Here is a 15,972-nt window from a genome sequence, read left to right as displayed (position 1 = left end):
AACAGCCATTGCCCATGGTCTTTATTATTATTTTTTTTTCCAGAAAAGAAAAAAACCCCCACATTTTACACAGTTGGTACAAAACACAAAAATAAAATGAACAGAGGGGGGAAAACCTGCAGCAGCAGCAGGAACCGAGGATCTCGCTGCAGGGACTCCGACAGAAAATGTCTTTGGGAAGTGTGAGTAACTGGCTCAGGGGTCACCCTGAGCTCCCCCACACACACAGCGACCCCAGTTATCCCCTCCCTCCCACCCACTCCATAAAACTTCACGGGTTTGACACGAACGCTTTGGTTGCTAGCAGTAAACATGGATTACATTCTTCCGTCTCCTCGTGGACATTTTTGGGACTCAGGGCTCTTTTGCCCCAGGGTAGACACCCCCCTCGTGAGGGGCATCTTTGTTTTATTTCTCATACATTCAAACACTCCCGTGTGACAGCAGGACCCTGAGCGTGCCCCATCCTCCCCGGCTGTCCCCTCATGCATAGTGCCCGTGGGCAGGGTGGGCCATGATGCAGCAATTTAGTTAATTATTGTCAACATAAGGGAAGAACCACAATTTCTATCCCACCTCCTCCAGTGTGGCTTCCCACCACAGATAAAAATCCCTGTTTTCTTAGATCCCAGCACCCTGGGGGAAACCTGAGTCATTCCCTATTTGCTTCAGCCCAGGACAGGGATGGTTACAGAGCTCCCACCTGGCAGCTCTGTGTGGGAGAGCAGATCCATCTCCCTGCTCCATAACCTATTAGATGCTTTGGATATTTTCCTTTTTGTTTTTCCTTTTTTTTTTTTTTCTTTTTTTTTTTCCCTCTTATTTTTGTAAACAATAATCAAGGAGAATACTGAGAGAAAGTGGAAAGATTTACAGAGGTATTTACACACACTAGACATCTGGCAGAGAAATCACCAAACCATTAAAGGAGGAGCAGTGGGGGAAGGTCCTACATGATTCTTGAGGACAGACAGGAATTGAGGGGGCAGAGACAGGAATTGAGGGGGCAGAAACAGGAATTGAGGGGGCAGAGAGGAATTGAGGGGGCAGAGACAGGAATTGAGGGGGCAGAGACAGGAATTGAGGGGGCAGAGATAGGGATGAAGGGGGCAGAGACAGGGATGAAGGGAGCAGAGACAGGGATGAAGGGAGCAGAGACAGGGATGAAGGGGGCAGAGACAGGGATGAAGGGGGCAGAGACAGGGATGAAGGGGGCAGAGACAGGGATGAAGGGGGCAGCAGTTTCCTTGGCACAGCCGAGGTGCCAGGGGGAGGCCAAGAGCCACCCCTCACCCAAGGCTCTATTGCATTTACCCCATCAGTCTAAAGCTGTTTTCCTGAAGCAGTTTTGTACAGATCCTGTTGCCAGTCAAGAACTAAAAGTCCTTCCCCCCTGCCCCAAGAAGAGACCACCACCTCACCCTAAACTACTGGAGCAGGGCAGGGAGCAGCTGAGGCTCTCTATCCCCCTCAATGCCCATGTGCTGGGGGTCACTGGGCTCCAGTGAGTCCCCCCAGAGTCCCCCATCCCTGGGGATGGAGTCGGTGCTCCTGTCTGATCCCGCCCTGCCCCACATCTAAACCTATTGCTACTAAATACCAGCAGGAAATGTGCCCAGCACAGCCAGACACCTTCCCTGGGAAGGCTCCAGCCACCCCCCTGGGCTGCAAGAGGGGTGTTCATACCCCAAAACCTGGGACCCAGGGCTTCCCCCAGCCATGGTGAGTCAGCATTTGAGGAAAGCTAGGAAGGAGAAAAAGATGGAGCAGTTGCACCTCCCTCGGAATCAGAACTGGGTTCCCCATCCGTGGAGGCGATGGACAACCAGCCTTGAGCTCAAGGGTGAGGAAGGGCAGGGGTTGAGGGTAACCCTGCCTCCCAACACTCTCTGGTCACTGTCTGCTCTTCCTCTGTCCCCCTGGATGGGGCTGGGACCCACATCCTGACCCCCAGCCACACGGCACCATCCTGCTGGGAGCCTGTGTGACATCCCAGCCCACGGGCAGAAGGAGGACACAGGCACAGGTGCACTGGAGGGTTCCCATCTCTCCCAACAGGAGAGAGAAACAGAGGACAGTCCTCAAAAGCCACCAGGCTGGGAGAAATTCAGGACCTGGGGAGCCAACACAGGCTCTTAACATCTATTCCCTGCCCATGGCTCTGCCTGGCTTCTCCATCCCCACACACAGACCCACAGAGCCAAATGCCTCCATCAGTGCACAGGGAAGGGAAAGAAACCATTAAAATATAGTTCAAAAGAAAAAAAAAAAATCCCAAACATACCAAAAAACACATTTGAAAAGCTTGACAACACATCAGCCCACCTAGCAAACATCCAGTGAGGTAGATCTACACTTCCAATACAAACTTCATAATTTCTTTGTGCTGTTAAAAAACACCCTCCTCTCTGTCCAGCACTGGGCTACAGAGGCATTTTATCCCTGAGATTGCTCGAATACCTGAGAATAAGTTGCAGGAATTATGTCCTTTCTCTCCTTTTTTTTTTTTTTTTTTTTCCCTTTTCTTTTCTTAAAGATTAAAATATACAAAAATACAAACCCAGAATATTTATATTAAAAAAAAAAAAAAAAAGAAAAAAAAAAGAACAACAAACCCAAAACAAAGACGACAAACAAACCCAAAGATACGTCATTCACGCACGTCCTAGTGCAGCTTTCACTTGGCCTTGGCTTCGGCACGGCCGGGGGGCTCCCCGGGAGAAGGGGGGTCCACCGGGGCCAATAAATAAAGGCAAGACTTGGGAAGGGCTGTGGGGAGGGGGAACAGCAGCCACTAACCCGGGACAGGCTGGTCCCCTGTCCCTGGGGAGGCTCAGCCCCACAGCCAGCGGGTTCTGCAGCGTGGGGAGGGCAGGAGGAGCGGAGGTGTTTTCCCAGCTCCGCGTTCTGGAGGCTGGGAGAAGCCCGAGAGGGAAAAGCTGGCTGCGTCAAACACCTCGTGCCCTCTGGGCTGGCACCTGGGGAGGATGAGGGGGAATAAAAGTGGTTTTCTTTTGGCTTGCTCTCCCCCAGGCTGCAGCTCGCAGCACACAAACAGGGGGTGTTAGTCCAGCCCCGAGAGATGATCCATTTCCTCCCAGACTGAGCCCAAATCTGGGCTCTGCTGCTGGCAGCAATGGAGCAACCATGGAAAAACTGTAAATCCTCACACCCCCCTGGAAGTGAGAAGCCAGGAGGAGCAGAGGGACCCGCGGGACCGGCCCACGGGGGTGTCCCTGGTGCTCCACAGGCAGCCTTTCCCTCAGCCTCGCTCCCGGGGCAGGCAGGGGAGCGGCTCCAGCTCATCCAGCCCGTGCCGGAGCCTGTTTGAAGCTCAAGAGAACAAGGAGCCGTCAAGAGAACAATCTCCTCCCTGGGATGCCGCCCCTCTGCTCCTCCTCCGCAAGGCACGACCGCCTGGCTTAACTTAGGGAAAGAATAAAGATTCATCAAATTTGGGGTTTCTAGCGGGAAGAAGCGTGTTGGGTGCTGCCTTCCCCCGTTTTGGAGCAAGCCATCCTGATGCTAACAGGGCTTTTCCCAGCCTGGGCCTGGGGGAAAGGTCTGTGCAGGGACACCAGGTCCCCGCTGCCAGCGCTGCCACCTGCCCTCCCCAGCCCTTCCCCTCCGAGCCCCGCGGCTGCCCCTCGCCTTGCCAAAGCCTTCTCATCCCGGTGGAATCCCCCTCTCCCTGCCACCCACCATCATTCCCGGCTCTCGGGGAGGAGGGCCGAGCTGTGCATGTCCTCCTCCTCTCGGAAGTAGGCGGGCTTTCCCTGCGAGCTGGGGGACTGCTGTGCTTTCGCGGGGCAGTTGGCGACCATGTGGCTGATGCTCTGGCAGAAGTGGCACTTCTTGGGCTGCGGCGGGAGCTTGCACTCCTTGGCGTGGTGGTCCAGCCCGCCACAGTTGTAGCACCTGTGGGAGGGGAGGAGAAATAAAATGAGGCGGAAGGATGCTGTGACCGTGCCTGGGACCCGTTTGGCTTCTCAGCCAGAGCTGGGCTCGGCTTTTAGGGTGGGTGGTGGCCCCAGGGTTGGTGCTGCTGGTACCCAGGAGATGGCAGCAAACCACTGCACTGAAGCCACACAGCGGGGACAAAATCGGGATGTTGGGGGTTGCACCCCCATCTCTGGCTCCATCAGTGTCCCGGCTGCCGTGTCTCCAGAGCCCACTCCCGGGAACAGGCACAGGAACAACTGACACCCCCAGTGGTGGCTTCTCACAGGGCTGTGCCTGCCAGCACTCGTCCCATGGGTGCCACCCTCACACCGGAGCCGTGCGAGCAGAGGGACCTGCCTTGTGTCCGTTTTAAATCCTGCATCCACGCGGGATGGCCACAACCCTTTTCTCTTCCTTCTTCCTTCACAATTCCTGATTAATTTAAAAACCCGTTTATGAGAACAGCTGACTGGGGTGGAACAGCATCCAGCCCACTGGGAAAAGTGGGATGAGGCAGCTGGGATGGAGAGGACAGGAGAGGATGGCAGGACTGGCCAGGAACTTGCCCCGGGGTTCCCACCCACCACGGGACACGCTGTCAGGACGTCTGGCTATTTCCTTCCCACAAGGAAAGGCTTCTCTTGGAGAAAACTCCCCCAAGCCCAGCACGGCTCCCCGGGCGAGGGGAGCTCTGCCCGGGGTGTCCCTGACCTCTGCTCCTTCCCTGCTGCTCCCCTGCCCTTTCCCCACCGAGCTGCATCTGCCACTCATTATGCACCGCCGGAATCTGCTTTCCCAGTCAGGGGTCGCTGCCCATCGCAGGGTGCCCGGGCAGCTCCCAGTGCCCACAGGGCTCAGCTCCAGCCCTTACCGGTCTCCTTTCGATCTGCGCTTCTGGAGGCTCTTCCCTTTGGGCCTCCTCTCGCTGCCGATGCAGAAGACGCCCCCGGGGCCGGTCACCCGGATGGACTCCAAACCTTTGGATGATTTCTTGAAGGTGAACTCGACAGCTTCGCCCTCCTTCAGGCTGCGGAAACCCTCCATGTGGAGCTTGCTCTGGGGGGCACAGGGGGAGGATGGGGGTCAGCACAGAGCTGGGGGCTCTCCAGGCACAGCACAAAGCCCTCCTGCGGCACAAGAGCTGCAAATGTCCCCCTCTGCCTGTCCCTTGCTTTTCCTTTTCTGGAAATACAGAAGAATCTCGAGGCTTGGCACAATGGAAGGCACCCAGCTTGTGGCAGGCCCTTAGCAAGGCCAGCAGGCTCACCTCAGTTCAAGCCCTTTAACTGCCTGCAATAATTAATTAAGCAGCCATTTGACACAGGATTATCACTGCTGGGAGCTTCTCCCATTCTTTCCAGGAACACCAAGTCGGTTATCACCACACAATCAAACTAGGGCAGCCAAGAAAAACCCAGGCTGGGGAGGGGGACTGTGAGCTGACAGGAAAACACACTCCACTTTCAGGGACTCTGTCCATTTCAGCAGAACAAATCCCTAAGGAGCAGAGCTGGGTGAGGCAATTCCCAACGCCCCTGTGCCTGGAGCATCCCTGGCTGCTCTGCATCCCGGGCAGCAATTCCAGCTCGGCATTCCCGCAGCTCTGCCAGCGGAGCCAGAACGAGCACGAGCAAGGAATGAAGGGGAATTTGCTGGCAGAGGGAGGAGGAGCAGCTCCTGCCGGCTGGGGATTCCCAACGCCTGCGCGGCTGCAGCACCACCCTGCATTTATGAATGGAGCATCTCCCCCATTCATGGCCCGGAGAGTTCCCGTCACATGGGCCATGTTCTCCCATTCTTCCCGCACCGAGCATCCCTGTGGCCACTGCACGGGACGGGTCTGCTCCATCCCCACCCCAAACCTCAGCAGGAGCCCCCGAGGAAACACCCCATGTAAAAGCAGAGAGGGAAGAAATGGAGTTGTTGGGTTATAGGAGTGGATTTTTCTCGGCAGGGTCTTTGTGGGATGTCCGTGGGCACGAGAGAAGTGGGAACAGAGCTGAGCTGGAGGAACAGCCCTCGAGACCTCTTTTTCTGCTGCTTTTCCCCTCCCTTCCTGTGCCTGGGGGTCCAGCTCAGGGTGGGACAGACCCCATGTGCTGGCCAAGTCACCCCCATGCCCTGGATCCCCTTGACTGCTGGGATGGGCTCCAGAGTGGCCACACGGGATCCTCCTTTGCTCTCTGACCTGCTCCTGCTGCCTAAAGGGAGAGCCAAACCCTGAGCTCCGAGGTCCCAAACGACAACAAGGACAGGACAGGGTCTCACAGCCACCTCTGCCCACCCAGGGCAGTTCCAGCAGCACCAGCCCCCGGCAAACCCCCACGGTGACCAAACTGCTCCCCACCCCCAGCCCAGCTGCATCCCCCAGGCAGGAACTGTGCCCGAAGCACCAGCACATCCCAGAGGTGCCTCAGTCTCCCACCCTGCCCTGTCCCCAGCGTGAGAGGAGATTTGGGCAACGGGAGCCCCCCCGGTCAGGGAATTTGCCCCATTCCGCTGCAGCCCCAGGGTTTTGGGGTTAAGGAGAGGCTGAGCATCCCTCCCTGGCACAGGAGGCAGCCCTGGAAGCCGCGGGATGAGGCCAACCACCTCCCGTGGCTCCTCTCAGGGCGTTTACAGCCCCAGCTGGCCCAGCTGTGTTTACACTGCGGGGATGAAAACTCCCAGGCGCTCAGCCCCGAGCTCCGGGATAAAGCTGAGCCGTGCCGGGGGGACCCCGACTCGGCTGGGCCCCCCCAGCTCAGCCACACCTCGGGCACCACCGCCCCACTGCCAGAGCCCAGCCCCGTCACCCCCACCCCGAGGAAGAGGAGGGACGAGGCAGAAGCTGCCACAACATGATGGGGAAGCGATTTATTTTCCAGGAGCGGGTGAAGATGACAGCCACCCCCCAGCCCCCTCCGCCAAAAGGCCAAAGGAAACGCCCTCTCCCCAGGGAAGGGTGGGGGGACAGAGGCTGGGGCGCCCCAGCTCTTCCCCCCCCACCCCGCAGCCTTTTGATGTGAGCTGCAGAGTGGCTGGTGGTCCCTGCGCATCCCCCCTGCCCCCTTCCCAAAACACACACATTGCTGGCATTCCTCTGTTATCAGATAGGTAATCAAACTGCAGCCCATTGAATTAGCTGCATACCTCCTGCATCTGAAAGGAAGGGGCCCAGAGCCCCTGTCCCACACCACACACAAAGCCCGAGCCTTCCCAGGCCTCCACACACCCACACCCCCCCCCCCCAAAAAATAAAGAGAGGAAGGGGGAGATTGGAGCGAGCCGGGGATGCTGGGGATGAGGGGGAGCGCAGGGGAGGGCCAGGGCCGGGAGCCACCGGCCAGCGAGAACAAAGGGCCGGCGGCGGCCGCGCTCCCGCTGCCCAAATTCCAGGAGTTCCAGGCCCCGGCGGGGGGAGGAAGGGTGGCCGGCATCATGGCCGCGGGCCCTCTGACCCCCTCCAGCCCCTGCACGCCCCAGCTCCGTGCCCAGCTCGCCCGCTGGCTGCTGCCGCTTGGGCTGCGGCTCCCTTGGGTCATCCTGGGGGGATGGTTTTGCTACGGGGGGTGTAGGGTGGGCTCGGGGTCACAGAGCGCTGCCACCCCAAAAGAAGCGTAGCCCAAAGCGAGGATTTCCTTGTGGTCACCGGGGCCCAGAGTTAAGCCCTGGGTGGGACAGGGGACAGAAGCAGAGCTGGCTCAGCCTCACCCCGGGCATCGCAGCGGGCACCTCTCCTCCTCCACCCTCCCCGTCCCTCCCTTCCCGCATCCCCGGTTATTTCGGGCAGACAAAGACGCAGCACGTGAGCGCTGCCCACCCCCCCGGCCCTGGCTGTCCCCCCACCCCGCACGTGGGAGCCTTCATCCCTCCTCTTCCTCCTCCCTCCCAGCAAATCCCCGCTCAGACCCGTTTCCCGTCCCGAAAGGATGACACCGCGGGGCGCCCCAAACCCCACGGCCGCCCCCCACCCCGCCGGGCTCCGGAGGGGCTCGGCCGGCCCCGGGGTCACCATTGTCCCCGCGGCCTCCCCAGCGCGACACAAGGGGACGTTTATTCCCAGCCAGCCCCGGCCACTCAATCAAACCATCTTTGTGTCCAGCGGGGCCTGGGGCGGAGCAGCCGCTGCACCTCGGCCCTTCGGAGCCCTTTAAACTGAAATCCCTTGGAAAACGAGCCGGGATGCTGGGATAAGGCCGGCTGCGGTGCCAAGGGTTCGTCTGAGCCCTGCCCGGAGCATTTCGGGCAGGCCAGCCCCACTGCAGGCAGTGCCAGTGCCTCAGTTTCCCCCACTCTGCAGAGGAGGGTCAGGAAAAACAGCGCAGGGATTGCTGAGCCCCCATCACTGGGGGTACCCTGAGCTCTGGCTCAGCTGCCCCCAAACCCCCCATCAGCTGCACCCCTCTGTCCCCACAGCCGCAGTGCCCCCCGGTCCCTTGTCCTGCCGGTTTCAGGGCATCAGCCACCCTTGGGGGGCGCAGGGCAGCCCCCAGGACCCCCGGGTCCCCCCACCACGATCCCCAGAGCCCATCCCAGGGAGCAGCCCCAGCCCCGCGGCTCAGGGCAGGCAGTGAGAGCAGCCCGCGGTGCCAGGGGGTGCAGGGCTGGCACTCGCCCAGCGGCTCCTCCTGTGGCCACCGCGATCCCGCGGGGTGCGGCAGCCTCAGGCCAGCCCTGGCACAGCAGCTCTCCCTCCCCTCAGCTGGGCAACACCCCCCGAAGGAGATTTCGGGAGGGTTGGGCTCTGCCAGCACGGAGCCAAGCTTCCACAGCACGGAAATGTCCCTTTGCCTTCACCGCCTGTGCCTGGATCGGTCCCTGTCCCCAGAGGCAAAGCCCTTCCCTGTCCCCAAATCACACAGCAAATCTTGTCCCGGTGCCAGAAGCTCCGGGGACTGCGCTGGGTTTTGGCTCAGGAGTGAAGGGTTTGGAGCAGGAACCCCCCCGGTCCCTTCCTGCAGCTCAGAGCCCGCACGAACGGGGGGTGTGCTGGGGAAAGGGGTCCTGCCTCAGCCCCGAGGGTCTCAGAGATAAAGAGGGCGATGCCTTTGGAGCCCTCGGGGAGAGCACAGAGGATTTAACAAAACATTACCAAGGCTTTCCCCTGGCTCCCTCACCGTCATCTGCTGCAATATCCCTAAGGACCCCTACCGATTTCAACTAAAAATCAAAATTAAGGCATTTCCCCGCCAAAGTAACTATGTTTGCTCTTAATATTCCACCACAAGCCGGTAAAATTAAACTCTAGATATCAATTCCGAGGGAGGAAAAAAAAAAAAAAGGCATCTACCACAAAGTTTAATCCATCAGTTTCCTGTCCTAAATCCTTTTAGCTCCTTTGGTTGTATTTTTTCCCCACCAAAACCCTCCCGCACTTCCCAGGGGCGGCTAATTGGGATCAGTGGCTGCGTATTAATTTTGCGCTCCCGTCTTAAAGCAGGAGCGCGGCCCGGAGCAGCCGCGCATCCCCCGGGGATGATTTCAGCTCCATCCCGCTTATCCTGAGCGGGGGAACAGGGAGAAGGAAAGGTCGGAGCTGGAAGTGGGGGCGGCAGGGACAGGGGCTCCATCCCGGGAGCGATCCCATTCATTTGGGCCATAGGAGACCATTCCAGGGTGTTTTCTCTCCCTGGGGCAGGGAGGGGGAGCTGGGGGAAGGGATGTGCCTGCGGCCATCAGTTAATCTTTACACTGAGACAGGAGGCTTTTTTTTGTGTGTGTGTGAGCGTCTTGAGGGAGTTTCAGGGATGGAATAAAACCACTCTCTTTCAATATTTCCCATCGGGACGCGGCGCAAATACAAAAAATTTCATTCCAGCGCTTATTTAAATAACCCCACAAAATAAACAAAACTGAAAAAGATGCTACAACCCCTCTCTCCCCCTCAAAAAAACCCCAAAAAAACAACAAGAAAAGTAGAGATTCCAAGGAGCATTTCCACCCCAGGGGATCTCTGCGGGGGTTCCCTTCTCCTTGCTGGGGGGTTGGACCAAATGACCTTTAAAGGTCCCTTCCAACCCAAATTAATCTGTGATTCCAGCACCGCTTCCCCAGGGATGCGCAGCTCCGCTGGGTGCCCGCCCAGCGCTGGGGGTGACCCCGGCCCTGCAGAGCAAACGCGGGGAAGCACAAAAATCCAGAAATTCCACGTGAACCTCCAGCAGCATCGCGGCTCCGAGCCGCTGCCCCAGAGAGCCGCTCCGAGAGGATTCCTCCTCCCCAGCCCTGCACATCCCAAAACCCCGCTGGGATCCAGCCCTCACCCCCTCCCCAGCCCTGCACATCCCAAAACCCCGCTGGGATCCAGCCCTCACCCCCTCCCCAGCCCTGCACATCCCAAAACCCCGCTGGGATCCCGCACCCCAGCCCAGGGGGAGGAAGGCAGCAGGGAAAGGCCGGACGCTGCTCCCGCACAGAGAAACTGTCCCTTGTGCTTTTCCTGCACAGTCTGGGATGGAGCTGCCTCCAAACACGGGTTTGTTTTTAAAGACTCACGTCATGCTCACACGGATGATTATTTCTGTCACCCTGGCAGCACGCACGGGCTGGCACAGGTGGGTGAACAGCCCAGCTCAGCCAAAACCCCAAAACGGCCACTTTCACCCCCTCATGGGGATGGAGCCGCTCCGCCAGCCCCGACCCCCAGGCGGTCCCGGGGGGCTGAAGCCCCTCCCGTGCCGGGATGTGCCCACCCAGCCCCGCACTGCCCGGGGCACTGGGGAAGGCCGGAGTGCCTCATCCCGGCTTCATGTCCCACACGGACCTGATGGAACACTGATGCCACAGCAGCCACGGTGACCGGCAGAATTTCTTGCTAAAATCATGAGAAGGAGCGAAAAAGCCGCACTGACTGCGTTTATCAAGGATTTAGAGCTGCTGGCTTGGAGAAACGCTTGGAAATGCAGAGCCAAGCTGTGGGGAGCAGCGATTTCCAGGCACCGGACCTCACCTTCCCCTCTGCTCTCAGCCAGACCCCAACCCCAAATCCCAGCCCTGCTGGTCAGGGCTGCTCCTCCAGCTCCAACCAGTGGCACCGAGCCTTGATTTTCTCTTTTCCCTCGTTCTAAGTTGCCTTCCCAGGCAGCTCCACACTCCTGTGAGTGATGCTCAGAGCCCGGGAGCCGCATCCCGAGGAGACCACACTGCACCTTTGGGGTCTTCACCATCACCAGCCCAATTTCTGCCACCTCAAGATCCCAAATTCCTCAGGGGTCCTGCTCAGCCCTTCTCCTCCCCGGGACGATCTGCTCTGCTCCCCTCTGCTTCATCCCTCCTGTCTCCTCAGAGCCCCCAAATGAATCCATCTCCAGTGTCCAGGGGAGGCATTTGAACCCAAATGCCTCATTTTTAGCTCACAATGCGAGGGAAAGGCAGCCCCAAGGAGCCCTGTTAGTCTCCTGTCCTGCCGAGATTTTAATCTCTTTGTGATCAGATAAAGGCAGAGGGAGATGGAGACGCGCTCCCTGCAGAGAGGGGCCATTCAGACCTGGTTCCTGTAATAAAGTGATTTAATAGATCTAAAGAGGCCAATTCCCTTCTTTCTCCCACAATTACTTCCTGTGGGTCATCATTCACATATGTAAATGAAGAGGGGAAGGAGCGGGTTTTGAGGGGCTCTGGAGGGTTAAGCCCCAAAGCTGGTTCGGGGAGCTGAGCACACCGAGCCCTGAGCGTTGCCCACCCTGACTTTTGGTGGCTTTTGGTGGCTTTCGGTGGCTTTCTGTGGCTTTTGCCCTCGCAGCCCGGACTCCCTCCCCGGGAGCGGAGCCGACACGGGCTCTTGGGAGCGCCCGGCTGCTCGGGATTGGGACAGCACCTGGACAAGGATTCATTTGCCCTGCAAAAGCAGAGAGAGCTGCTCCCTCTCCAAGGAGGGATGCTCTGCAGCGGGAGAGACACCGGGAGCACCTCCGGCTGTTTCTGCAGGACAGCAGAGATTTTGTGCCAGCGGTGAGCGGAGCAGGAGGCGAAACCCGACCCGGAGGAGAAGAATTCTCCATCATCCCAAAGCTTCTGGTGGTGCAAAGCCCTTTGGTGCGGCAGGAGAACCCCCCGCACCCCCGGCCCCTCTGCTGCCCCAAATCAGCCGCTGTTCCCCAGAGCTCCCTGTACTTCCCAAACGCTGCGACCTCGGGGATCCCACGGCTCCCCCGACCTTGGAAATTGGGGGGCACCGGGAGGCTGCAGGTCTGTCCTGGCAGTGGGATACTCCCGACAGAGACACCCCAGCTAATTCCCTTCCCCTGCAGGAATGTGAGCAGGAGCAATCAGGAAACCAGACTGTCTGGGGGCAATAAAGCCCCAGGAGAAGGGCGGGAGGTTCTCCCCAGGAGCGCTGGGTCCCGCTGTGCTACATTGAGATGCAAAGGCCCATTTGCTCTCTGGAGAACACCAGGATCTGTTTTTCCCCGGCTGATTTGGAGCCCTTGACTCCAAAACCAGCTGTGTCTGGGACAGCAGCTCCTACCAAGGCGTTTGCCCGTGCCACAGCCAAGGGAGAAGGGATTTGCATCTCCCCTGGGCAGCGTTTGCTCGCCAGGTTGCCAGTCCTGCCTGCAGCCTCCACTCGTGGGCACGGAGTGAGCGACCCCCGGCAGCCCCTGCTCCAGGAGCTCCTCACAGCCCGGGGGCTCAGTCCTGCACCCCCAGCCCGCAGGATGGACCCGGCTTGGGGGGCTTTGGGCCCGTGAAGAGCAGCAGCCACTGAAGGCTGGTCCGGGGAGTCCCCGGAGCCAGCACCAGGGTGCTGCTCTCGATCACGCGCACAAACCCCCCGTGTTCGCTCCAAACACACCCGTGCCCCCTTCATTCGTGCCACTCTGCCCCCCCAGCCCCACGGCAGCGGCTGTCCCGAGGTGAGGGGCACCACACAGAGCTCCGTCCACGCGAGCCGGGGCTGAGCTCCACATCCCCTCCCAGCGCTGGCCCCGCTTTGGGAACCATCTCCAAACCCCTTCCCCCAGCCCCCGGGGGGATCTCCGGGAAGATCCGAGATCCGGGGCGTTCAAGGAACTTCAGCCCCCAATCCACGGCTTCTCTCGGCGCAGGGTCTCTGACACGCGTGGGGCAAGGTCAGCTCGGACACGGGACTGTCACTGTCACACAGGATCCGCAGGGACACCAACCCGGGACAAAGGGCGCGGGCAGAGATGCCCGGTCCCGGGATGAGCTCCAGCGGAAACTCCCGGTGCCGCATCCCAGCCCGGCTCGGGGCTCCCGGGAGCGGCTCCCGGGGTTACCCCGCCCGCTCCCCGCGTCCCTCCGCGGGGTGAGCGGCGCATCCCGCCCGGCTCCGCGGGCACCTGCTCCCCCGCCCCGGCCCCGAGGGGCTCCTCGGGCAGCAACCACGGGAAAATGAAATCGCTCGGGATCAGCTTACAGGGCCGGTCCCCGGAGAGCGGCCCCGGCCGCGGCCGTGCCTGCCCTTCCAGCCGCCCGGGGACCGGGGGAGCCACGGCCGCGCCTGGGGGCGCCAGGGGGGTCCCCATCCCTCCCTCACCCTCCGGAGGGTGCAGCCCTCCCTCCCCGGCTCCCCACGCGGCTCCGGGCCCGTACCTGGTGCACGAAGACATCGACGGGGGAGTCCAGGGTCGCGCCGCCCTTGGCGGTCATGGAGAGGAAGCCGAAGCCCATGCGGACGTTGAACCATTTACAGATGCCGGAGCCGTGCAGGGGCTGGGACTCGTTCTCGGCCTTGGGCGAGTCTCCGGCCGGCTCCTCGCCCGGCTTCGCACCTGGCGAGAGACCCACGGAGCCGCTGAGCCGGGGGCTGGGGGAGCCGCGGGTGCCCCCCGGCCCAGCCGCCCCGCACAGGAACCTCAAATCCTGGGCTGGAAAACGCCCAAAAAAATCCCCAACCCCCCAAAAAAATCAACGAAGTGAGCTCTGCCTCCACGTGTGCATGGGGATCACCCCGGGAAACGAAGGCAGCTCCTCCAGCACCACCCAGGCAGTGCGTGGAGTGGGAGCCCGAAATCCGTTTCTCCCTCAAAAACGTTAAAAAAAAAATAAATTAAAAAAAAAATCAAAAAAACCCCAGACACAAACACACACAAAGACCAAACGAGCAACGAAAAAACAGCCAAATTATTTTTTCTCAAATCAAGATATCAAAACAAAAATTTAGAAAAATGGGGGAAAAACTCCCCCAAAATACCCAACCCGAAACTCCCCTGCCCCCAGCGAGCCACGCTGGAGAAACTCTCCCTTGCCGTCAGCATCCCCCCCTTGCACCGTCCCACCCCCGCTCCCAAACACCCCCAGCAGCCGCCACCGGCCCCAAACTTCTGGGCTCATCCTGGGGCTGGAAGGGGGATAAAAACCCCCCGATAAATCCCCCCCTGCGAGCCCCCCAGCGCTGCGCGGGGCAGAGGGGCCCGGCGGGCCCGGCCGCGCTGCCGGGGCTCAGCGGGGCTGGGTGGGCCGGGCTCGGGGGGGTCCCTGCGCCCCCCAGCCGGGCTCTGCCGTCGTTATTAATAATCGCGGAGCCGAGGCGGGCTGCGACAATAATATAACTTAACCTGCAAACTGCTGGTTGGAAACAGACCCCATCCCGACACTCGCTTGCAAATTCCGAGTTGTGGCTGTTACCGCCTCCTCCCTCCTCCTCCTCGGCCAGCTTTGAGGGTATCAGGCCAGCCAAAAAAAAAGGAAAAAAAAAAAAAAAAAAGAGGAAAAAAAAAAAACAACCAACAAAAAACCCAGCTTAGACCCCGCCGGGAGGGAGCCGGGAGAGGTTTGACTCCATCTTCACTCCAACAATAGGGGTGGGAGGGAGCGGGAGGGTTTTTTCAAAGGCTCCCAAATTCTCGCAGACAATAGCAGCCCCCGCCCCCCCCCCCCCAGGACCCACCCGCGGGGCCGGGGGGCGCCGGGCCCTGCTCCGCCATCCCGTCCCCACGTGATCCTAATTAACCCCCCCGCTAATAGCGACACATTCCGGGAGGGATTTGCAGAGGGGGGGGTCGTGTGGGTTGACCCCCTCCCCCCCCCCCCCCTCCACTTAGGGCACTTAGGGGCGAGGCCACCTGTCAAGGGAAGAGGTGACACCCGGGGAGGGGGGGCTGGAGGTGGGACCCCCGGACATCGGGGGGAGCTTCCACATCGTTCCTCCGCGCCCCCTCCCCACGAGCGGAGCCACCTGCGAGCCGGGACCCCCCGGGATGGGGGAACCGGCACCGGCCGGGCTGCGGCACCGAGGAGGGGGCGGCTTTCCGGGGCACCGGGGTCTTCCTGCGCCCCCAGCCCCATCCCGTGTCCCGCGAGTGGGACCGTGCGACCCCCGGGATGCGGAGCCCCCTCGGCCGCGGGAGCGGTACCGGGGCGGTACCGGGGCGGTGCCGGGGCGGTGCTGGGCCCGTCGCCCCCCGGGCCGGGCGGGGACAAAGGGCGAGTGACCAGCGGCTCCATTTCCGGCGGCGGACAATGCCCCGGCCGTGGGGGCACAGCGCCGCCCGCCGCCCCGCCCGGGCCGTGCCCGGGGGTCTTCTCCAGCCGCCCCCAAACCGGGACGAGCTCTCCGAGCCCCCCAAGGGGGAGCCGGGGTTGGGGGCGGCGTCTGCGCCCCCCGCGGCCGCCCCACGCGAGTCCCGCGTGGTGTCACCGAGCGGAGCACCGGGGACACCGCGGGCTCACCGGAAGCGGCGGGGACCGCGGTGCCACCGGCGGGGGGACCCCCGGGGCCGGGCCGGGGCTGCCGGGGGGGATCCCGCGTGGGGAATCCCCGCGCGAGGGCTCGGCCGCCCGCGGGGCCGCTGCCGCTGGCCGTGGTGCTGAACGGGCGGCCCTGTCCAGGGTCCTGCGCTGCCTTCCTCCTCCTCCTCCTCCTCCTCCTCCTCCTCCTCCTCCTCCTCCTCCTCGTTGCCCCCTCCCCGCAGAGCCGAGCAGCCCCGCTGGCCCCGCGCTGACAGACGGGAGGAGGAAGAGGAGGGCGAGGATGTTTTTTCCCGGTGAAGGCAGCAGCCGGGTGAGCTGCTGGGAGCTCCCCAGCCCGCCGGGACTCTGCCGCTCCCGCGGGGCACAGGCGGAGCGGGAGGTGCCAGGGGTCAC

At 61.1% G+C, this 15,972-nt stretch overlaps 1 protein-coding gene across 1 annotated transcript; it reads right to left on the bottom strand.

Annotated features, from left to right (window-relative positions):
• Positions 1-4: 4 nt before the first annotated feature.
• Positions 5-14,686, bottom strand: LIN28A (lin-28 RNA binding posttranscriptional regulator A). Its single transcript, XM_086863354.1, has 4 exons — positions 14,445-14,686; positions 13,480-13,658; positions 4,814-4,998; positions 5-3,918 (listed from the first exon to the last, which is right to left on the bottom strand). Exons 1-4 carry the CDS (start codon positions 14,473-14,475, stop codon positions 3,705-3,707), a joined length of 609 nt encoding a protein of 202 aa, XP_086719480.1. The 5' UTR covers positions 14,476-14,686; the 3' UTR covers positions 5-3,704.
• Positions 14,687-15,972: the final 1,286 nt, after the last annotated feature.

The sequence above is a fragment of the Cyanistes caeruleus genome, chromosome 26, assembly GCF_971803275.1.
Source record: "Cyanistes caeruleus chromosome 26, bCyaCae1.hap1.1, whole genome shotgun sequence".
Lineage (NCBI taxonomy): Eukaryota > Metazoa > Chordata > Aves > Passeriformes > Paridae > Cyanistes > Cyanistes caeruleus.
This window is presented reverse-complemented; position numbering and strand designations above follow the sequence as displayed.

Excerpts from the sequence above, each read along its gene's own strand:
- LIN28A (XM_086863354.1), bottom strand. The coding sequence starts at position 14,475 with ATGGGGTCTGTTTCCAACCAGCAGTTTGCAG. Across the intron at positions 13,659-14,444 it reads TTCCAACCAGCAGTTTGCAG|GTGCGAAGCCGGGCGAGGAG; the intron begins GTTAAGTTATAT and ends GTCTCTCGCCAG. Across the intron at positions 4,999-13,479 it reads TCGATGTCTTCGTGCACCAG|AGCAAGCTCCACATGGAGGG; the intron begins GTACGGGCCCGG and ends TGTGCCCCCCAG.